Raw genomic sequence first — 23,795 nt, 5'->3', positions numbered from 1 at the left:
ATGGCAAAAACAGAAAGATATATAAGGCGTGAAGACCAGAAACTAGAAGCATTTGGCTGGTTAAGCTTTCAGGCTTTCGAGCAGCAGTTCAGCTGAGATTCATTCTGGATAAGGACTGAGAAGCTTCCAGTCTGAAGAAACAGGATCAGCTGAGGAACTGGTGAGGCGAGGTAGCTGTGGCTTGTTCTGCTTCTCTGATCTTCCAGCATTCACCCCAATAACTGGTCTCAGGTTTGATTTTATTAATAAGACTCTTTAAGATTCATGCTACACTTAGGAAATATGTGAACCTTTTGTCTGTCTAGGGCTGGTCTGCCATGTCACTTTCAGAACAAGCCAGCACTTGGGCCACACCGCCATGCTTCATTTAGGAGCTCAGACATCCAGTCAAGCACAGCCCTGCCCATGACACCACCTCTGCAGCCCCCCGTGACACAGGAGGTGGAGCTAAGCAGAAGGTGTAGTCACCAACACATGGGGGAGGGATTCTTTAGCCTCTAGAACTTGGAGTTCTTCCTCCCTCTGCCCCCTCATGATCCAGGGACACCCACAGAAAGAGCATCCAGGCAGACTCAGCTCTTTCTTTTTACAAAGACTTTATTGTCTGACATGCTTGACAAAAAAATTACAGCCACAATCAAGTTATGCCAAAATGATTGAGGACCAGGCCACCATCTTTCAAATCTTGAGGACTTTGAATGAATTTTCTCGTAAAGATAGCTGCCTCCACTGCCATTCTTCTCCACATAAAAATATGCCGTATTCTGAAGATGCCCTAGGAAAAACTTTTTTTTTTTTTTAAAGTTTATAGTTCTTGGTCCACATAGAAACTGTAGAGCCGAGACGGCACACGGGAGGTGTGTCTTCTCTGCCCCAAACATGTCATGCATCTGAGGCACAGAAGAGAGACCTTGTAAATGTCCCCACACACCAAGAACCATTTGGCCCAAGCAAGATTCCTGCAGCCCCGTGGCCCCGTGTGACACTACTGTCCTGGCCAGCGCAGGGCACCACAGGCCTCCTGGGAATGCAGCCTCACCGACAGTGAGCCACATGAGCCCAGCTCCTTCACCTGCAGGGGAAGAATTGGGAGTGGGTCTCACAGGATGCTGGGATTTTGAGCCCAAAGCTCAGAATTCCTTACGGTCGAAGGGACTCTCAATTGAGAATGAACGAGAGCCGGTTTTGAACTGGACCCTTCAAAATTAAACAGTCTTGGCCCATGCCTTGCTTTGTAGGGAGAGAACCCTGGTGGTGACAGTGAGGCCAGAGATAAGGTCCAGATCTCGTCGCTACCCCTTCTGTGCTGTGCGTCCTCAGGGGACCTCGTCTCTCTGGCCTCGGTGGCCTCGTCTCTACACCAGGGCATGAGTACCTCCCCACCTGCAGGAATGACGTAGATAAAGCAAGATTATTCTGAATAAAAGGTACCAGGATAGCTGGTCCCCAAGGCTTGGGCCAGGCCGAGGAAGCAAGGCCCTCGTATCATATGCATGACATAAAGGGTGTCAAACGGAAAGAATCAGGACAAATAATACTATTTTTGTGACGTGTTACTAAGAATCAAAATGAGTGCAAAAATAGTCCACAAAGAACAAACACCAGCATTTTAAATAAAGACAACTTCTGACCCTGCCTCCCCCTGACCCAGGGACTGCTGGCTCTGGCCCCTGCAGATGGGCTCACCCAGGCCTACCCCAAGAAAGGCTGCGGGCCCCAGGTGGCATTGACATCAGCAGCCAGGGCTGCTCTGTCACTGCGCCACCTCCCGGTAACCAGTGGTACTGACAAGCCCAGCAAACAATCCTCTGAAGGGAAAATCACATCAAGGAATGGAGCCCATGGTGGACACTAACAGAACCAGGTTAGGTTTGGAGGGGCACACGTGCCCCACACATATGACCAGGCACAGGGCCTCAGCCTGCAGAACCCCCTGGATGTTATGATCTACATAGTCATGTGGTCCCAGGGGACCCAAGATGGCCTCACTATTATTGAGGAACCAGCAAGTTCTGGCCACCCAGAAGAACCAAGCCCCCCAAATCCAGGCTCTGAGCAGAAGCTGGGGACACTCAGCCATTGTCCATGTCAGCAGCAGGGTCCTAAGGAAGAGGGGGGCTAAGCCAAGCCACCTGCTGTAGGCCTGACCAGGGGCTGTCAGAATTCCTGAGATGTCCCTGAACACTCCAAGATCCCTGCACACAAGGAGCAGGCCTATCTCCTTCCCTCCAGCCAGGGAAAGGCTGTCTGTGCCCAGGCCACACATCCCCCAAACTTGGGGCCCCCAGCCACACAGATGTACTTGGGCAGCGAGACATTGTGTATAAAAATTCCCCAAACTCATCCAAGGGCAGCGGCTTCTCACAGCAGGAAGGCGTTGAACTGAGTGTGATGATGCTTCTGTCATTTCCCGAGCGAGAGAGGGCTGTGAGCCTGTGAGGCCCTGTAATGAAGGACAGATGTACACACAGAAAACAGAAGTGAGCACAGTGCCCTGATGGGGCTGCTCCAGGCCCCGGCTGCAGAAGACAGAAGGCTGACAGTCAAAGGCAATTTCTTTTATCCCAAGGATTCTGCTCATTGCTGGCTGGTCCCATGGCCAGATGGACCGTCTGGGCTGTTCAGCATGGGAGGAAGTGGGTTAGGGGATCCAGGCTCTCGGCCAGACATACGGAGCTGACACGGGCAGGCAGAGCCGGAGTGGGGAGCAGTCAGGAGTTCCGGGGCGTGGGGAGGTCGATGACTATGGGAGGATTCACAGGCTGATAGTTCACAGTGCACACGGAGGCATTCACATAGGTGGTGGTCCCGTCCGCCATGACACCATACCCTGGAAAGTAAGCATACACCTGTCAGACCAGGATCTGGAGCTATCTCCTGGCTGTGGCAGCTACCTGTGTTCTGCCACTGTGGGCAGGACATGTCTGGGGCAAGCTACCGCCGCTCTCAAACTCAGGTCTTCTTACATGTGAAACGGAAGTGGAAGTAAGAGGGTTCTTCTGAGCCTGCCAGGAGGGCCAGCTGAGGTCACCACCCCTGTGCAGGGCTTAGGCCAGTGCATATGTCACAGGAAAAGCACATGGTAAGTCACTGTCTTCATCCTGTCGTCTTCCTCAGTATCAGCATCGTCACCGTGGCGACGACAGCATGGTCCCTAGGACCACTGTCGGCATTATGATATCATCAGATGTGATCAGGTGTATGTCCATAGTCCCCAACATCCCCATATCATACCAGATATGATATCATCATCATAGCCACCATCACCATCCCATCAGTCATCATCGCCATGACCACCACCATCAGCACCACCAGCATCAGCATCACCAGCATCAGCATCACCAGCATCAGCATCACCAGCATCAGCATCACCAGCATCAGCATCACCAGCATCAGCATCACCAGCATCAGAATCACCAGCATCAGCAGCCGCATTATCTCTGTCCCCATCCCATCACTGCCATCACCACCATGACATCATCCTCCCCATGACCATCATCATCAGTTCTCCCCTCTGGATTCCATCGCTGCCACCTTTGTGGCTGTCCCCAACACTGCCATTATCACCGTGGCATCAGCATTTTCACAATTGAAGGTTCTCCTCCTCTTCAGTCCTCATCCCTGTCCACAGGATCGTCACCATCAACACGACCACTACCACCTCATGGCCATTGGCATCACTACCATCACCCTCATTGTTACAATCGCCACACTATCGTCCCCATCACCGACGCCCTCCTCATGACCAGCACTGCCCGGTCATGACATCCTCACCATCCTCACTGTCGTCCGGGTCACTACCGCCACCGTCCTTGGCACCAGCAGCATCACCGAGAACCTCATCATCATCTCCGTTGTCCTCACAATCGCCACAGTTACCATTGTCGCCTTCCTGTCTCCCCATCACACGCCCTCCCCCACCACCTCTGCTTGTTGGCATCCCTTCTTCCAGCTCAGACTGTCTTCACACCGAAGGGACACTCGCTCCCTGTCTTCTCGGGAGCTCCCTTTGGCCTATACAAATATGGAGGTGGGGGGTGTGGTTTGGGCCACAGGCAGCCTTACATATGTCGTACACACAGGAGGGTCCAAGAAGACAATCAGTATCCTAAACTCAGGAATCAGGAGCTGTCCCACGAGCTCCCTTGCTCTGCCTTTGACTGCCTGGCTGCTGCTCAGCAATCTGGAAGCTTCTCCAGAGACAAGTGTGGTCTGCTATCCTGACTCGCAAGGACACCACAGAGACATTCAGGAAATGCTTCGAGTTTGCTTACTTCCAAGTTAGAAAACTATTAGCTGCAGGCAGTGTGAAGGCCCAGGAGCCTTCCTGGTCCAACCACAGACAGGGTCAGCAGACCAGTAAACATTCCTGGGGCAGCAAGCCTTGTCAAGCCTTGTCAGTCCCCACCCCACGTCAAGCAGCCACCATAGTTCCTGTCAGAGATGGGACTGTGAGACCTGCTGGTCCCTGTCTGAAAGCACCGGTGGGGGGGGGGGGGGCGTCGAGGAGGTTGTATCAGTTGTTGAGATTAGGCTCTATGAGGAATGCCTGAGGACTAAGAAGGTAAGGCTGAGTGGGGCGGTGTGGGTGGTCAGGGCTGTGATCCACCTGCCCACAGTGTAGGCATCTCTGCCACTCAAATGAATTCACCTTCTGCCAGCCAGCATTCCCATGCTAACCAAGGCAGCAAGCATGTGAGGCAGTCTACGCATGGACCACAGGAGCAGGCTGTTTCCTGCGGAAGTCAGAGAGGGAGCTGGTGAGCAGGACTAAAGGAAGGCAGGAAACCCCTCAGAAGGGCCAGTTAGAAGCGCCCCAATATGAGGTTCCCTTCCCGCCTGCCCACTCACCTTCATGGATGTGACCAAAGACATGCAGCCGTGGCTGGACTCGCCTCTGGACCGTGTTGAGCAGCTCCACACAGCCCACACGCTGCATCTTCTTGGGGACCCAGTCTAGAAAGCCTGTGTGGGAAGACAATGGGGTCACTGACGGGGACAGTGGGCATCTGTTGGTGCAGACTGGGTGGGACCTAGAGTCCTATGCTACAGCCCCAGCACAGCTCCTTACTCCCAGTGCAGTAAGCTCCAGAACCCTGCCTTGCCTCTGACCTTAAAGAGAAGCCCAGTCATGAGGCAGCTCCTGGAGGCTCAACCTCCCTTCCTTGGCAGGGCTGCGATAAGCTCCTTATCACAAGAGCCAAGGGGAGGCCAGGCACCTGGGCCCAGGTGCATATCCCCACTACAGTTCTCAGCCCACGACTGCTCCAGTAGCCCCAAGGGTTGTTTGTAGCCACCCATTGCAGAGAAGAACAAACTGAGTCCACGGTACCCCAGTGGCTGGAAGCAGAGTGGAACCTCCACAGCCTCAGGGGGGGGGATTTCCGACTCAGAAACGTTCTCTACAAAACCCCACAGAAGCTGTGGCGTAACTCTGATGGTAGACTGCTTGCCTATCAGGCGTGGAGCTCTGGGGTACTGATGGCGCATGGCTGTGATCCCAGCACAGGGAAGGTGAAGGCAGAAATATCATGAGTTCAAGGTCATCCTTGGCTACATCAGAAGTCTGAGGCCAGCTTGGGATGCATGAGATGGGGGGGAAGGGGTGCACAGAAGCATGAAGCCAGTTTCCTTGGCTGAGACATGCTCTCATGGTGCCCGCTGTGTCTGTTGGCCGCCAGCCTCCCGGAGCCGCCCCATATGGTGGTGGCTTATTATCCTTACATGGCTACACAAACGAAGAATAATTGATGACTCGAGTGAGCAATCAGGTTTCTGTCGGCCCCTCTCTGTTTGGGTGGGTGAGACAAGCTATGGAGCCGCCAGCAAGGGCTGGAGAGCTTCAACTCAGTGTGCCCAGAAAGCTTCACCAGGAGAGGCAGAGCACAGTCCAGCAGAGAAAAGAGAGAGGGAGCAGGGAAGGGAGACAGACACGGGCAGTGGGTGGTGGGGTGATGGGGTGGCGTGGGGTTCTCGACACAGCTAGGTCCTAGTCTCTGCAGTTCCTAGACCGTGCAGACGGGTTCATGTCTCTGTGTCTTGGCTTCATCCAGCTGTCAGACGTGCTGCCCCAGGAATTGGAATCACACAGGCCCATCTTTGTGTGACAGTGTGGGCTAAGGCAGGGCTGGGGGTGGGGGTCTCTAACTGTAGTCACCCAACTGCCCTGGTGACTACAATCAAATGAAGTGCATTGGCACCTGCTGAGACATCTGGTGCATGAGCATTCCCAAAACAGGTTTGCAGTGTGCTTTGTGACTGGGGCAGGGCATCTGGAGAGCAGGAAGCCAAAGGGTGTAGTTCTGGATAAATGGATGGATGAACAGGTGGGAGAGTGTATGGATAGGTAAATGGATGATGGGTGGATGGATAGATGAATAGATGATAGAGGGTGGATAGATGATGGGAGATAAAGATTGAGGATGGGTAATGATGGATGCCTGAATGGAGGAAGGATGAGGAATGGATGAATTGATAAAATGGATGGATGGATGATGGCTGGATAGGTGGATGGATAGAGGATGGATGGAGGATGGATGGATAAGAATGGATGGATAAATGGATAAGGATGGATGGGTGAACAGATAAATCAGGAGAGTAGAAGGGAGGAAGAGGAGGAAATCAGGAAGGAGGGAAGAAAAGAAAGTAGAGGAAGTAAGGGGAGGATAACAGGGAATACAAAGGATGATGGGGAGGAAGGCCACAGAACCCACACAGCTCAGATGAAACTGAGGAAAGACTTGGCCCACTGGCCCGGAGGCCCTGTGGGGGAGGGGCACAAGCCTGGTGACTATATTTTTGTGCTGTCCCAGCAGAGGCCTGGGCTTCAGGGTGTCCTCCACTGAAGATGGAGTAGGAACAGGTGCCTAGGATTGGAGGGCAGTGAGGAGGCCACAGTAGTCAACACGAGACACAAGCCCCGAGGACCAACAGGGTCATCAGAGAAAAGAGGAAGGAACTGGGAGGCAGCTTAGAAGGAAAGGAGAAGGGACCAGCTGGGGCAGGCTGTGGGGCCCCAGGCAGGAAGCCAGCGGGGGCCTAAAAGTGGCAGGAGGTGAGCAACATCATCAGCTCCAACCAGAGTTAGGGGCCCAGCAGATAGGAGCAACATTGGAAGATGGAGCCCTCAGCTCTGGGGACATTGGCTAGATAAGGGTGGCACCCCAGCAAGTTGGATCTAGCTGACCAACCCAGGGCTCCTTTGGGCACAGTCCCAGACACCGGACACACCATCCTCAGGGCCCCCAGTCCAGCCTGGGAAGGTAACCCAGAGATCAAAGAGCTCACCCAGTGGCGGTCCGTGAGTGATGAGGATATCAACACCTTCCGGGATGAGATTCCACTTCTCCAGCAGCGCTTGGCCTCGTGGGAGGTTGAAGCCCCAGCCATAGAACCAGGGCTGCCTAGGAGAGAAGAGGGGCACTTTGGGGGGGTCTCAAGAGTATGGCACAGCCAGAGAGAGGGTACAGGTCATGAGGACTAACCTGGCACCTGGGAGTTGAGTCAAAATAAAACTGGGAATGTCTCAAGGACTTCTACAAGAATAGCGACCAGCTGCTGTCAGGGGAGCCAGACCGCAGTGAGGCAGATCCAGGAACAGCAGCCAGGCAGCGCAGGTAGCTCCTTAATTTGCCTACCAGCACACTCCATGAGCTGGGTAAGGCCAGGCATCGCCCCCACGGCCCCTCATGTACCCAGAGTTGCCATCTGAATCCTACCCGTGGCCAACACGGCTGACATCATTGGCTGTGAACCCAACCAAGGGCTCTACACTGCTGGCAGCCCCCAACGTGACTACTTAGGAGTCCCAGGGGTTCCACAGAACCCCATGTCGGAACTCCCAGCCCTATCCTCATAGGCTCTGAGCTGTAAGACTCTGCGGGGTATTACAGAGGAAGGGGAGGTGCCCCGGGGACATAGGGCCATTGGAGCCGTCACTCAGACCTAGAACTGCTATTCTGGACATCAAGTCTGCAGCGCTGGATCTGGGCATGTGAAGGGTGGGTGGCCACCCTGGGTCATTTGGGGGATCAAAGGTCCTTTTTCTGTGTCAGACACCAGCCCTGGAGGCAGATAAATGCTGTATGGATGGTGCTGAGGGCCCTCTGGTCACCGTGGTCAGGACACTGAGTAGACCTGGTACCCTGTGTCATAGCCAGCACCTCAAAGCTAACGCTGGCTCCTCATCACACAAGCCTCCAGGGAAGCTCGCCGGAGCCAGGCAGCACACACCAGCTACCCCCACCCTGCCCTGACTCCTAAGCCCCAGGCATTGAGAGGCAGCTGTGACTCCGCCTGATCCTTCCACCCACTAGAGCAGGCTCCAGAGCCTCCAGTGGAGGAGGTGGCCCTGTCCCTGGGATGGGATGGGGGCCATGATTCTCACTTCAGCTAGATGGGAGGATTATCAGGGATCAAGGCCCAGGTACAGAATGGTCACCTGTCCCCCAGGATTCCCACACATGGGAGGTGTCCACCAGGGGGCAGTGGTTAGACCGGGGTTGGCCATTGGAAGCGCAGCAGAGGCAGAGGTGGCCCTGTCAGATGCCTCCTCCCTCAGACATGCTTCCTCGGGCCTGCTCCCGTCCATCTGCAGAAAGCTAAGCATTCTTCTGAAGGAAAATCACACACACACACACACACACACACACACACGCACGCACGCACGCACGCACGCACACACTTTACACACAGCTTCAAGGGGACTCTGGAGTCAAACTAGGGTTAGGATGGTCAACCACCTGCCACCTAGGTGACCTTGAACAAGGGGTGAATTTTAAGAGAGTGAGGCTGACTGCGACTGACAAACACCTGACTCCTCCGGAGCTCTGTGCCTGGAGTTCTCTGTGAAATGGAGGTGGCCCTGTCTGCTCAACAATGAGAACTCGGTGCTCTGCCCTGGCACCACCATCCTCATCTCCTCCATCACCATCACTATGGCTGTCACGTCCATCACTCCCCTTCATCACCTCCACCATCCTCATCACCACATCCACAATCACCATCCCCGTCGCCATCATCACCTCCACCGTAGCCAGTACCATCATCACTTTTACCACCCCCCATTACCTCGACCATCTCAGCCACCACTCCCATCCATATTACCACCTCCATCGTCACCATCGTCACCACCATCACCTCCATACAGCCATCACCATTATTATCTCTACCTCCACCATCATCCTTAACTCCATCACCACCACCATTACCTTGATCATCACTTCTCATTAAAACCACTATTACTATCACCACCACCAGTATCACTGTCCCTACCCCCTCCACTACCACCATCATCACCATCACAGCCGTCACCATGGACCACTCCTAAAAGCCACCCACAAAGCCGGGGTGTAAGGCTTTATCTAGGGGAGGGTTTTTGAAATTGCATTTTGGATGGCCGGCAAGAGCATTTCTAAAGGGAAAGGCAGGCTAGGAGACCTCAGAGAGCCTGAGAGCAGGAAGGGGCACCTCAGCTGACAGAGCTTTACCTACACCTTGCCCCCAAGTCACACACCCTGGTCACAAGGTAAGGGTCCTCTTCTGCCATGGCCCTGGTTGGCACTGGCAGCCCCTCTCTACAGAATCCAAGGGCTGTGCAATTTCTGACTCACTGCCTAGGAGTCTCAGAACTGTGCAGCTGAAGGGGTGGGGTGGGAGTCAGAAAGACCATAGCAGCCTGGAAACCACTCAGTGTCCGGCCAGCACACAGGGCAGGGAACAGTGTGTGTCTGGTGCTGTCTTCTAAACACAGGTTTCATTTTTTCAGAAATCTCATCAAATATTTACACGGGCAGGACAAGGCCTCATCAGTATGGAGAAGAGGTGCCTGTTAGTGTTCCTTGTCCTGAGCCACTGCAGCGGGTAGCTTTCAGAAGCACAGCAGATATCCCAGGGACCCCGGAACCCAGCCCAGGCCACCCCTGCCTTCCAGCTTCCCCTCACCCAGCACTACAGAGCCTTGCTCTGGAGGGAAAATGGGACAGACTCACTCGTGGGGATGCCCAGAGGAGCCATTTCACACCCCAGGACCACACAGCACTCCAGGCTGAGCCTGGTGGTGAATCAGACCCCAGCTGGACATCTAGCCCCAGACTGCTCCCCTTCCCCTCCCCACCTCTGTCCCATGTTTCCCCTCCCCTCTCTGTCTTACCCCACCCACCTGTGGGCCATGAGACCTGCCCCCCCCCCACTCCAACCCTCAAAGCTTCTGCCTTGCTCCTGGCCAGGGGCAGCAATCAGCAGGACCTCAGCTTTTGGAGGTCTGGAGGCTGGCTGCGTGCCCCCCCACACACAGGTTGGAATGTCATCCAAGCAGAGTCACGCTGATTCCGCTCCAGACTGGCCCTTCACCTCTCCCAGGCTTGACCCCTGAGGGTGGCTGCTGTGCCCTCCTAAGAGCAACATGGAAGAAGAGGGGCCGACAAGGATATGGCTGGAGACCTCAGGGGACTATCTGCACCCAGGCAATGCCCCCGATGCCACTATCTACCATTAGCATTGGGGAGCAGAGGGAAGCAGAGCCTGCAGGAAAATTTTTGGAAGATATTTCTGAGGTGGTTCCAGCAAGGGTTTTCCCTGGATAGCGGGCAGGCCTGGGTGGCTGTGCCAGTCAGCAAGGCCTGAGCAGACTCCAGGGGCCACATTGAGGCCTCTGGGCCACCAGGGCCCCGGTCACATCCACCACCAGTTGATGCTGACCCAGGAGACAAAGGAGAGCCCATCTTCAGTATACAGTCTGCACTGGAGCCTCCTGGGGTGCTGTTTGGGGGTGCACTAATCCTTTCTATCCAGTAACGCCTAGCACTGTGAACAGCCACAGTGACCAGCTCTCTGTATGGCTTCCTGACATTTCCTAGGAAGGACACACCCACACTGACCCGGCCCTCACTGCCATCCAACTTTGGAATACTACCCATGAATGCTCAAGCCACGATACTGGGGCACCCAAGAGCCCCTGGACCAGCTTCCACCACAACCTAACACCTGGGCCTGGCGCCACCTCCACCTGCCGCCGGCCTCACCATCCAAGGCACCTCATGGCCATGGAGGGTGGCCCATCAGAATTCTGACTGAGCCGAAGGCAGCTAGCTTTATGTCCTGAATCTCTGTCTTTCTGTTCTAAAGTAACCATTGGAATAATTTTCTTACAGAATGATAGTTGCCATGACAACCAGAGCAAATTTTCCTTTTCTGAAACAGATGTCTCATTTAGTTGAAAATTAGAATGTGAGCAAACCCATGGGAAAAATTAATTCAAACTTTAACAGAGCGCTGAATACAACGTAATCTCTCCGAGGTTAACCCCTTAACAGCTTTTCTGTGTGCTTCTGCTAACCTTCAGATCAAGCCTAATTAGGCCCCGCTTAGCCAATATAAATGACCTCCTCGTGGCCAATCATTACGGGGTTCCCCTGAAGCGTGAGCTTGGGCTCCCTGGTAGCTGACGGGGCTGCCAGCACTCATGGAGAGCAAGCAGCTGAAGCCGAGTCCCAGTTTCTACTTCCCCAAGGCAAGCATTCAGCCCCGAGTGAGCATGTTTCCTGGGGTTCAGCCAGGGGTAGAGTGACCCCTGGCTGAACCCATTTCCTGGGCCTAGAGTGTAGGGCAGTGGAGGCCACAGGTGTTCCTGAACACTGAGGGGGCATCCACAGAGGGACCTCTCAGTCTTCACACCTACCGGGGGGGGGGAGGTGTGTGTCACCATGGCTACCACAGACACACAAGCTGGGGTGCAGAGCCATACCTAAGTGACATAGTCCAGAGCCAGACTCCCTCTTCCAACCCAAAATGATAAAAATACCACCCGTCTACGTTATCGCCCTCCATGTATAGTTGCTCAGTTAACTGTTGGGGTGACACTGCTGCGAGACCCCCCCAATGAGGCACAAGGAAGTGTTAACACAGAGGAGACAAGTGGTGTATGAGGGTGCACAGGAGCAGAAAGGACTTGGGCCAGGATCCCAGACACCTGCATCCTGTGTCCAAGCCAGTGGCTGATGCAAAGAACCCCCTGGGGTGGCCAGGCACCAGCTCCCTCTTCCAGGGGAGCTTCCTGCCCAAGCATCTCCCACAGGCTCCCTGGAGCCTTCAGGCTGACTAAACAGAAAAGATGAGCCTGAATCCCTCACAGGCTCCCTGTGACTCCTCCAGATCCCTCCATGGCTCCCCACGGCCTCCAGGACACAGTCCTCATGACACACAGGGCCCTTGAACCTACCCCAGTTGACTCAGACAGTCCAGCCCAGGTCTCCATGAAGTTCCCACACCAGCCTTGACGGTCCCTCCCTGCTCTGTACCTATCCCCAGGCTTGGTCCCCTGCTGTCCCCACATCGGAGGGCCTTCCTAACTTCTCCCATTCATAAGGCCCAACTCAAAGGCCATCTCTTCCAGAAGTGTCCCCTGATCACCTCCCTCCTTAGGCACAGGTTCCTCATCCCCACCTGGATGGTCTGTTGTCTGCTCCTCCAGCACAGGTCCAGTGTCCCCTGTATCTGGCAGAGGGCTGAGCCTGGGTGGCCCTTAGGGGAGGTCTGTTTAAGGAGCACATGAGTGAAAGATGAATAAAAACTGGACTAAGCCAGCAGGTGTTCTGCCTGGCTGCAGATATGAAAGAATGTACATACGTACATACGTGCGTATTAGCACCCTCCCCTCTGCACCCTCCCCTCTGCACCCTCCCCTCTGCACCCTCCCTCTGCACCCTCCCCTCTGCACTCTCCTAGTGGGATCCCTGCCCTAGGACTTGCTAGTCAAGCTCCAAAGTGACAACCACTCTTATCAGGGACGCCTGCCACCTGCTAAGCTTCCTGCTGCCTCCCCCTCTCCAGGGCCTGCCCAGGTGGCAGTGTGCGCCCATTTCACAAGGAAGAACCTGGACCCCAGTGTCTCCACCTGCATTCTGATGTTCAGAAAGCTTGACTCCCAGGGACCCCTCACCACCTCCATGGACTCGGGTACAGAGAGCTGGACTCCTGGTAGCCTTCCTCAGACCCCAAAGTCGCCCTTTGCAGGAGACCTGCCCCGCCCCCGCCCCCCCCCCCCCCCCCCCCCCCCCCCCCCCCCCCCCGGCCGCTAATTCTCATTCCTTCCTCTTGAGGCTCCCTGGTGTCTTACCTTCCCACGCTGGCTCAGAACAGAACAGTTACCTAGGCCACCTCCCAGCCTAGAAGCTGGGCCAGCTGTTGGGGAGCTGTAGAAGGGCCTGCCCAGGTCCCACCTCTGAAGGGCCAACTCACCTGTACGATGTTCCCATCAGCTCCCTGAAAGACAGGTTTCCTAAGCCACTCCCAAGGGGCCAGCCTCAGCCACAGCTAATGAGTGTCTCAGATGAAGCTGCTACTTGTCACTAGCCCCAGTCACACCTAGCACCCCAGCTAGGCTGTAACCCCCTTTTACAGCCTAGAAAACCATGGATAGGACGATAGCTCCCAAGCCCAGAATCCCAATTGCACAGTGCAGACTTCCTATCTACTGGGGACATCACCTCCTACTATGGGAGACACTTAAGTCAGCTGTCCCCTCTATGTCCCTGGGTGCTGCTGGCATGCTAAGGCTGAGGGAAGTGGATAGGTGGTAGGCAGTATGGCCTGAGGCTGCTGAGAGTGGACAGGGTCCTACCAGCCGCCCAGCGTCCAGAAGTCTGTCACTCATGCGGCCACAACCGTAGCCAGCAAGTCAGCAGCGGAGAGTGTGGAGCTGCAGACTGGGTCCCTTGTCATTCCTAATTAATTTCCCCCACCCTTCCGATATGCGGAATCGCTCATCTTTTGTTTTGCTGGGACTCTGTGCAGAGATGGCAGATGATTCGTCTCAGACGTTAATCTTGAGTGGGAGAGTGAGCGGGCGCACAGCAGCCTGCTTGAGAGGACAGAGGCAACAGAGAAGAAGCAACTCCGGAAAAGAGACAGAAGATAAGGATAGGAAAAGGGAAAGGAAGTGTGTGTGCATGTGCATTTGTGTGTGTGTGTGTGTGTGTGTCCTTAAGAGTGTACCTCCCTAGTCCACCTGTGCATGTGTGGACATACATAACTAGATCATGAGTGTGCTTGTGTGTGTGTGTGTGTGTGTGTGTGTGTGTGTGTGTGTGTGTGTCCTTGAGAGTGCACTCCTATCAAGCATATCAATTTGAATGTGTGTGTGAGACTGTCCAGCGGTGCATGTGGACACATGCATGTGTTTGTGTGCACTTGTGCGTGCAGGCATTTATGTATATCATGAATGTGTACGCAGGCTTGTTTATTGACTATATTACATATGTGTAGGCCTGTGTGTGGATTGAATGTGTACATGTGCATAGATATATGAACAATCAGCTCAGTAGGGTCCAGAAGCCAAGGACTCTCTTTCCCTGTCTCAGATACCATCATAGACACAGTAAGCCAGGCCTGGAATGTTGAGTACCAGGAAGGAGAGAGAGAAGGGTGAGCAACAGTGGACCCACTCACGGGTGACAGGCAGGGTCTCTGGGGGCCTGAGCCATGTCATGTGCTGCTGGCTCCCATGTGGCTATCACAGGTTGCCCTTGTTTTCCTGGGAAGAATCTGAGCTTACCCAGTCATGTAGACAGCTCCCTGAACAGAGACATGTGGCTCCTGACCGACCGCGCGCGCGTGTGGGTTGAAGACAAGGAAAGACGTTACTGAGGTGGCCTCAATGACCACCCCGTGGCTCGGTGCTCAGCAGCTGCCTCTTCTCTCATATGCAGAACTAGATGAGCCATAGGAGGGTCGGGGAGGCAAGAGCTGAAGCCCCGCCCATTCTGCTGTCCACAGGGACCACCAGAGGGCAGGCCAGCGTCAGGGGGAGGCTACCCACATCAGCACCAGCTGAGGCTATCACCCTGCCTGAGCAGAGCAACCCACATACCTGCCTCCTCCCAGCGCTGAGAGCACAGGCCAGTCAGTCCCTCAGCATCTCTGCACATCCCCCAGCTCAGCCATGACACAAAATGGCATAGTCCTGTCTGTCCCGTCGGGACAAAGATCAAACGGAGCAGTTTGGGGAAAGCCACCAAGTACCAGCCTGGGTGTTGTGAAGGCCATAACCTCAGGCTAACAGCACCCAAAGATGCAAGACAGTCTAAGACAAATGCTGTGTGGGGGCTTCGTGGGAATAGTCCTTGAAGTCAGTAAGACAGCAAGAAGCTACCAAGTCAGGGAGGGGAGGGAACAGGTGTATGACATACGTTCTTCAAGCTGGACCCTGGGGGCTTCAGTAAAAGAGCGGACCACAAAGCCCTCACCCTGATACAGTGCAGGATCCTCTACCAAGGACTCCAGAGCCCAGACCTCCAGCAATGGGTCCCCAGCCCTAAGCCAAGACACCAGCATAAGGTAGCTCCTGCTGGGCACACTCACAGACTGAGACAGGCAAGTCCCTCTGAGAACATCACAAAACCAGGCAATACCCTAAACTGTGCTATGCACCAAACAGGACTGTGCTCTTCCCCGGTGAATGACATTCATCGAGCACCTCGCTGTGGCTGTCCTGAGGGCACACGGTTCCCTCCCTGGCCCGGCTCCCCTTGATCCTTGTGGGGCCTTCCTTCGTAGCAAGTCAACCTGCTTCCTGAGTCTCAGCACCTTCTGTCAAATGAGGGAAAAGGAGGGAACCTCACTAATTGTCTTGGGGGTTGTGATAAGACAGACACACACAGCTGTCACATCAGCAGGCTTCCCTGAGTGCCATCACAGACAAAGTTCCCAGGCTGCTCCATTCCTGCCCCAGGCTGTGCAGCAGGCCTACTTAACTGTACAAAGTAGGAGAATGGCACAGAAAAGATGGCATGCGTGCCCACCCCGGGCCTGCTCCCAGAGGCCACCAGGCACTCGCTGTCCCATGCCTGAATGAAGGAGGGTTATCTGTGGCTATTGGCTATGTAAAGGCAACCCTCATTATCCCTAGCCCCAATACTGCGTGGCCACAGCCAGCAGCATGATGAGACACCAACTGTGTGCCAGGCAATGTCTATATCTGGCCTCTTTGAATGCTAAGGGCAAGGGGACTCATTGTGACACCATCTCACAAAGCCAAGGTTCCAGCCACTGCCACACTGCTAGCACCCACACACCAGGCTGGGTTCTCAGCCCAGCCTTGCAGAGCTGGCCCTTGAGGCCCTGGTTCCTAGAGACAAGAGAAGTCCCCTCCTTGGGCCTCAGGGGCCAGCCCTGACAGGAGGCAGCCCAGCCAAGCACAGAATCGGTATCTGAGCCCAGCCTCCCAGGCGCAGGCCCAGCAGCCGCTTCCCCAAGTTCGGTGTCTCAGCAGGTTTAGATCCCTTCTTTCAAAATACCAGAAGTAATTAGAGCAGATGGGCTTGCTGCGTGCCAATTTCACTCTCTCCCTCACTCCTTTCTCTCTCTCTCTCTTTTTTAAATCAAGGCCGTTTTTAGTTAAATGAGAACAAAAAATGCATCCAAAACCCATAAATGAATAGAGTATATATGCAGGATTTAAAAAAAAAAAAAAGGCAGGATTTTGCAAAAACTGACTCTGTCCTCTTCCTGGAGTTAGCTCCGCCCCAGAGCCACTCTAGGTGGTGGACATATGCCCAGCTGTAGCTGAGGGGGCCAGCAACAGTGTCCAAAGTCCCACAGAGTCACTACGTGCCCTGGAGGGAGGCAGGTTTTCCCAGATTTTTGCTCCTTCTTTCCCTTCCAGATGTTGGAGGAGGACAGGCCCAGGTCAAGGGCACAGGGAAGTGGGCATCCAGCCTTGGGTGTCGGGGTGCTAGGAAGAGTGGGCAGCGTGGTGAGACAGGAGGTGGCATTCTCACCATGGTGTTCAGAGTCCAGCGTGGACTAGGAGGCTAGCAAATGAGGAGTTGGTATAGGCCTGGGAGGAGGCCACAGAAAGATGCACACACAGGCAGACAGGCCAGGATTGGGCTGCAGTGGACCTGGGATGAGGCCACCACAGAAAGATGCACACACAGGCAGACAGGCCAGGATGGGGCTGCAGTGGGCCTGGGATGAGGCCACAGAAAGATGCACACACAGGCAGACAGGCCAGGATGGGGCTGCAGTGGACCTGGGATGAGACCACCACAGAAAGATGCACACACAGGCGGACAGGCCAGGATGGGGCTGCAGTGGACCTGGGATGAGACCACAGAAACATGCACACACAGGCAGACAGGCCAGGATGGGGCTGCAGTGGACCTGGGATGAGACCACCACAGAAAGATGCACACACAGGCAGACAGGCCAGGATGGGGCTGCAGTGGACCTGGGATGAGACCACCACAGAAAGATGCACACACAGGCGGACAGGCCAGGATGGGGCTGCAGTGGGCCTGGGATGAGGCCACAGAAAGATGCACACACAGGCAGACAGGCCAGGATGGGGCTGCAGTGGACCTGGGATGAGGCCACAGAAAGATGCACACACAGGCGGACAGGCCAGGATGGGGCTGCAGTGGACCTGGGATGAGGCCACAGAAAGATGCACACACAGGCAGACAGGATGGGGCTGCAGTGGGCCTGGGATGAGACCACCACAGAAAGATGCACATACAGGCGGACAGGCCAGGATGGGGCTGCAGTGGACCTGGGATGAGGCCACAGAAAGATGCACACACAGGCAGACAGGATGGGGCTGCAGTGGGCCTGGGATGAGACCACCACAGAAAGATGCACACACAGGCAGACAGGCCAGGATGGGGCTGCAGTGGGAGTCCACTGCAAAGACTCCTCCCACCTACGCATTCATCCATTGGAGAAACATTTATCAACATAAGCCAGGTTCGGTATCGGGCTTTGAAGTCAGAAACAGAGATTATGTGTGGAAGCGGCCCCTGGTCTCAAGTGTCCCAGCAGAGGTGATATCGAAGAAACCAGTTGTTAGGATAACATACAACACCCCCATCCTGTTCTGAATGAGCTGGTGGGGTGAGGGGCAAGAGCAGACCCAGGCCCTTGCAGAGTCAAGGTGTCAGAGCAGGACACGAATTTTCCCTTCATGGTGTCTGCCAAGGGGTGTGCACAAGGAAAAACACAAAGTGGGGATCCCCCCCCACACCTCACATCAAGCACCACCATTGCCAGTGGCTCCACTGCCCAAGCCTGAAAAGCCAGCAGTAAGGTTCTGGAGAGGGGGAGAGGGGAACAGCAAGAGGGGGAACATGGAGAGAAGACCCTGTCAGCAGGACACAGGAAGCACTTGCCAGGAAGAAAAGTGCTCACATTTGATCACACCCAAACCCAAGCTTCTGTTCATCTCATTGGCTCTGTGGGTGAGGAGAAGGCAGGTCAAGAAGATGGAAGGCAATCTGAAAGGTGTCAAGGACCAGGGACTCGTCCCCCACTCAGAACACACCACGACTCTCCAGGGAGCGGTAAGAAAGAGAAAAAACAGGACTAGCCAGGGGGTGGGGAGGGCAGCCTGGTGATAAGGGAACTTGCCTAGCGTGCATGAGATTCTGGGTTTCATCCCCCACATCACCCCAACCAAAAGACAGACCACCCCTGCCCCCAAATAATGGACTAGGCAAAAGACATAAACGCTTCAGAAAAGAGGAATGTAGGTGGCCAGAAACCACGGAATGGTGCCAAGCCCCACCGTAGCACCAGCACCCACCCAAGAGTGAGTAAAGCCTAAAGCCTTATGGTACCAAGTGTTGGCAGGGGTACAGGTAAGCAAGCGGCTGCTGGCAGAGGACATCACTTGGCAAACTGACTTTGCTGAAGAGAACGCAGGGCTGAGGAAGTGACTCGGATGAAGGGCTAGTGAAAACATGAGGACTAGAGTTTGGATCCCCAGCACTCACATAAAAGCGGGAGGGCGCGGGGGCTCCACGCAATCTCTGCTTGTTCGCAGACCCCTCGTGCAAGCAGATCACCCCTTGTCAAAGCCGCAGGGGCTCTCATATTGCGCTCACCCTGGTGATGACATGCTTATCACTGCCCCCCCCCCAATGCTGTGTGGTCCACTCCAACCCCCTCTTGGCACAGCCAGCCATGCCTCTGAAGCTTTGAAGGATACCTGAATGCCACACACCAGCCAATGTGTCCAGGGAGAGAGAAGCAATAACCCTGCCACTCACGTACTGTTTAGTTTTAGTCAAGAACTTGATAAAGTCATCTGGGAAGAGAGTCACAATGAGGGACTGACTGTAGATTAGGCTGGTTTGGAGCATGTCAATAACCATCAGTCAGTCTGTCCCACCATAAGCTGCCCCGGGGGTAGCTGACCAGTGCCCAGAAATTGAGTGTGTCCACTTGAAACCTCAAGATATAGCTGAGGAGATTCCATCCCACATACCTCACCCGGGTCTGGGTGGAGTCCATAGCCAGGCCAGGAGGTTCTTAAGCTATGAACACATGTTTAAGGGCTGGTTTATACCACTTCTATGTGTGTGGCTTCTAGCATCCCTGAGACACCAGCCAACGTGGGTTCCTTCTCCACCAAGGGACCTGGAAGGTAATGAACATCCCTATCCTGTGACCTGTGACATCATCACATTTCCTAGCCATACATAGGCCTCAGGATGGCTCCACAGCTTGGCCAATGCTTCTGCAGCTCAGTGGCAGGGATGGGACCTGACTCCTAGGTGACAGAGCTAGCTCACCAGGCCAGGAACACTGGCGAGATGCACAGAGGCCTCACTAGCGGGGGCATGATGGCTGCCCCCCAGGGCCTCCTGAGACAGAGGATAGAGGAGGGAGTCACCTGTAACCCACAGGTGCATACACACCAGCAGTGACACAGCTTCCAGGGTGAGCATCCCTCTGTGCACCCACATGCGCACAGGCACAGAGTGGGACAGGGTCCACACAGCTCTCCTGGTAAAGAGCCCCAGGGAGGCAGCAGGCCCCAACCGTCCATCTCAACACTGTGGTGGTCCTCAAGTACTCCCTCCCTGGAGGGACACTGAGGGAGGTGACTCTGGAAAGCCTGGTTCCCAATAGCTTGGAGGAAGGCAGGGCAGAGCTGCCAGCCAAGGACCCGAGGGCAGAGGCTCTGCTCAGTCTGTGGTTTCTGTCTCTTACTGTGACCCACCCAGGGCCTGGAAGTAACGCTACAGTGCCCACAAGCCTGGCACCCTCTCCAGCCTCGTGGTCTTTGCCTGCAACAAACTACTCCCTTCCCTACTTCCTTAGCTCTGTGATCTCTTCAGTTCCCAGTTCTCTCCATGGGTGCTTTCCCCAGACCCCAACTCCCAGGACTTCTTCCTGAGTCACAGGACAGCTGCTGACTGCCATTGGCCACCAGGGTAGGAACCCAGGACAGCAGCAACCACAATGGTTGAGTTCTCACCACATCCACGGAGGCTCAATGGGTGCCGAGCTCTCAATAAATACTCATGGCTGACTCGATGCCTTTACTGTTGAACCAGGAGAATGACTCTCAGGCCTCCACGGCCCCTGGGGCACCCAAGTAGTGCGTAGGAAAACACTGCATGATCTCCACTTCAGAAAGGGCAGAGTTCACCAGGAGCCTGGGGTGCCTCTGCCTTGGTAACCCTGGATGAACCATGTGCTTACCTGAACCTCTTCTTGCCCATCTATAAAGTGGGGGTAGTTGCCAGCTTAACCCTCAGCTGACATGGAGTTAACGCCCTTCTGAGGATGCCCCCTTGATCATGAGTTACAAGAACCACGTATGAGACCACTGATGGTACCTCCCTTGTTCCTTCATCCGGACAGACCTCAAGCCCCGATATAATGCAATAGCATCATCTTCCCATGGCACAGTGGGACCAGAGAGGCTGCCTGGAGTGGTGGTGCCTTGATTTTCACAGCCTGTGTTTGAGGCACACTGCCAGAGACGCAGCTTCCCCAGCATGCGGATGTCAGAGGGGAGGGGACCGCTCTCAGGACTAATTCTGCGACACCACAGAAGCAGATCTGCGCAATCGGCTCCCAGCAGTGGATGGCATGGTGAAATATGGCCAGTTTATCAGGCTGTGTGTCACCTCCTGTCACCTGCTCCCAGCCCCAGGTGGCATGACCTCAAAGAAACGAGCAGAACTCTGAACACAGAACGGCCTTGGGACTGTTCATGTCACCAGGCCAAGCACAGCCAGGCTGAGAAATCGAAGTGCTCCCCTTCCCTAGCCACACCTCCTTTAGTCCCAGTACTAAAGCCCATTCCAACAGGAAGTATCCTGGGTTCCACCATGCTCTTTCATGAGCACAACTGCACAGCTTACTGCCCCCCACATACCCTATTCATTTGCTCTGCTGGCCAGCCTGTGCTCCCGCTGACACAGGTCTGGGGTCAAGAAGAAAGGGTCCCTTGATCTCCGGGCCTGGGGGAAACCAGGAACGAGAGAGGCCAGTAATGTCCACATTGAAAGCCACAGTGGGGGCCACTGGTGGCTGGAGCTCAAAGCAGCTGACAATAGCTGAATTGGCAGCTGGCCTCACCCAAGCATCATCCTCATGGCCAGTTCAGTGATGGGGTGTGACCTCCCTTTACAGGTGAGGACCACACACCTAGGAAGCCCTAGTACTGAGTCACCCAGCTGATTATTAAGGGGGCTCTGATGAGCCTGGCTGCTGAGTGGGGGGACCCGAGAGCCCTGTCCATATCCCCATCCCCCTCACCCTCATTGCTAGACCATGTAGGAAGGGCATCCCTAAGACAAACAAACAAAACAGGTCTCCAGTCTCTGAGCACTATGGCAACTCAGGGGAGCCCTCTGACGCCTTACAACTACCCACTGGAGGAGGGGAGGGCACACTGCCACCTCCATTCTGTAAGAAAGTGAAGTAAGGCATAGAGAAGTCACCCAGTGATCACACAAAATGTGAGGCTAAAATTAAACTCAGCTTTTTTGGTCCCCAAGCCATGCCTCTAATCTTTTGTTGTTTTTTTTTTGTTTGTTTTGTTTTGTTTTGTTTTTTCGAGACAGGGTTTCTCTGTGTAGCTTTGCGCCTTTCCTGGAACTCACTTGGTAGCCCAGGCTGGCCTCGAACTCACAGAGATCCGCCTGGCTCTGCCTCCCGAGTGCTGGGATTAAAGGCGTGCGCCACCACCGCCCGGCAATGCCTCTAATCTTTACAATACCTTTTCTTAAGGTGGGATGTGTGTGTGTGTGTGTGTGTGTGTGTGTGTGTGTGTGTGTGTGTCTGTGAGAGGTTGTGAACCACAGAGCAAAGAGCTGGTCCTAATTCTTGACCTCATACACAGAGCCTCCACCTCTCACCCTGCTGGCCCCACCCCACCTTTGCCCTGCCCAGACTGTACCAGCCTCAGGACCCAAGCCTTTGCTCACGCCTCCCAGATGAGCTGTTGCATGAGCAAGCTTCTCCAGACTGGCCCCCGTGGCCTGCCAGGCAGCCTCAGTCACCTTCTCACCTCCGTGCCCTTGGTTTTGAGTCCCTCGCATCCTTGAGTGCCAAAGAACCAGGAGAGTACATCAAACCCTTGAGCACCACAAGCCCCGGGCAGAGACAGCAGGCTCCTCCTGGAGAATGGGTCAGGCTGGCACCTCCCCTCTCTCCTGGGCTTTCTAAGATCCAGACAAAGTCCTTAACCCACCTCAGCCTCAAATCACCAGGGGGCATTAAACACGACAGCCCTGGGTTTCCCAGATGTGCTGTTTGCATGGCTCTTCACCCTGCAGGCACCTGTGTCCCCAGTCAGTGCCTCTGCCTCCCTGTCTATGCGAGTCCTTGTCTCCCCCTGAGGCTGGGGTCATCCACCTCCTCTGGCGAGCTTCCCCTTACCCGGCCAGCACTTCACACCCTATGGCCACTCAAGGGTCAATAGATTTATCCACTTGTAGAAAGTGGATAACACATCAGACCCATGAAAGCATTGTGAAGGCTTTGGTCCACGGACCAATGACATGATGCCACAGCCAGCAGCAGCATCACCACCATCTTATTCACCACCTGATCATCATCATTACCACCATCCTCGGCACCACCAACATCATCACGATGATCACCACTGTCATCCTCATTGCTGCCATCACGACATCCTCATAACCAACATCATTATTATTACTACTGCCATCATCTATCACCACCATCATCACCATCATCACCATCACAACCATCATCACCATCACCACCATCACCATCATCCACCACAACCATCATCATCACCATCATCCATCACAACCATCACAACCATCAATCATCACCATCAGCACTATAAATTATCACCCTCACGACCACCATGGTTATCAGCAGCAACACCATTACAGTCCATACCATTGTCACGGACACACACAGACATCACAAAGACAGTCTGGACCTATGGTCACTTTGAGCACCACCCAACCAGGTGAGTTCTGAGAGAAGGCCCAGTCGGTTACTGTGTCTCCATCAGAGTGAGGATTCACTATGCATTTGTTTTCAAACGGCTGCCCTCCCCACACAGGAAAGTGCATAGTGAATCCACCTGAAGATCCAAAAGGCCTTTCTTCAGTGAGATGGATCCCACAACCACACTCCGTTCTGTGGGAGGACAGAAGACAGGCAGAAAGGGATGCTCCCTAGTGCTCGAGGCTCATGTTTGATGTTTGAAAGCCAGATCCCTCCCCTGCCTGTCTCTGAACCTCAGAGACAGCTGGAGACAATAGCACCTGCCTGCATGTAAAACCGTGTATAGCACAGAGGATGTAAGTGATGCTACCATTCCTTGATTCCAAATGGGGAAACTGAGGCCCAGGGGTAACAGTGACCTGCCTGAAGTCAGACAGAGAGTGGGAAGGACAAAATCAAATCCCAGGTCCTCTGTCTGCTTTGTACTGGCCCTGAGCCTCAGCTTTGGGTCCCCACCACCCGCTCTCAGTGTAACCCTGTAACCGGTGGTGACGATGGGGGCTGGGCACACTCAC

The 23,795-nt window shown here is 54.6% G+C and overlaps 1 protein-coding gene across 7 annotated transcripts in view; it reads right to left on the bottom strand.

Moving 5' to 3' along the window:
• Window positions 1-579: 579 nt before the first annotated feature.
• The window catches only part of Mpped1 (metallophosphoesterase domain containing 1), a 78,208-nt gene continuing 54,992 nt past the window's right edge, over window positions 580-23,795 (bottom strand). For 5 of the 7 annotated variants that reach the window (XM_052748496.1, XM_052748497.1, XM_052748498.1 and 2 more), the window contains 3 exons: window positions 7,288-7,403; window positions 4,852-4,965; window positions 580-2,830 (listed from right to left, as the gene is read on the bottom strand). In XM_052748496.1, coding sequence (XP_052604456.1) covers window positions 2,712-2,830; window positions 4,852-4,965; window positions 7,288-7,403 — 349 coding nt within the window. In that variant the 3' untranslated portion in view covers window positions 580-2,711. Of the gene's footprint in view, window positions 2,831-4,851; window positions 4,966-7,287; window positions 7,404-13,062; window positions 13,261-13,618; window positions 23,788-23,795 lie in introns of those variants that run through there. The other 2 variants (XR_008220603.1, XR_008220604.1) reach the window with 2 other exon arrangements.

The sequence above is a fragment of the Peromyscus californicus genome, unplaced genomic scaffold (assembly GCF_007827085.1).
Source record: "Peromyscus californicus insignis strain IS unplaced genomic scaffold, ASM782708v3 Scaffold_20__1_contigs__length_68692818, whole genome shotgun sequence".
NCBI classification, from domain to species: Eukaryota; Metazoa; Chordata; class Mammalia; order Rodentia; family Cricetidae; genus Peromyscus; species Peromyscus californicus.
Note: the sequence above shows the minus strand (reverse complement) of the source record. Positions and strands in the feature narration are given on the sequence as shown.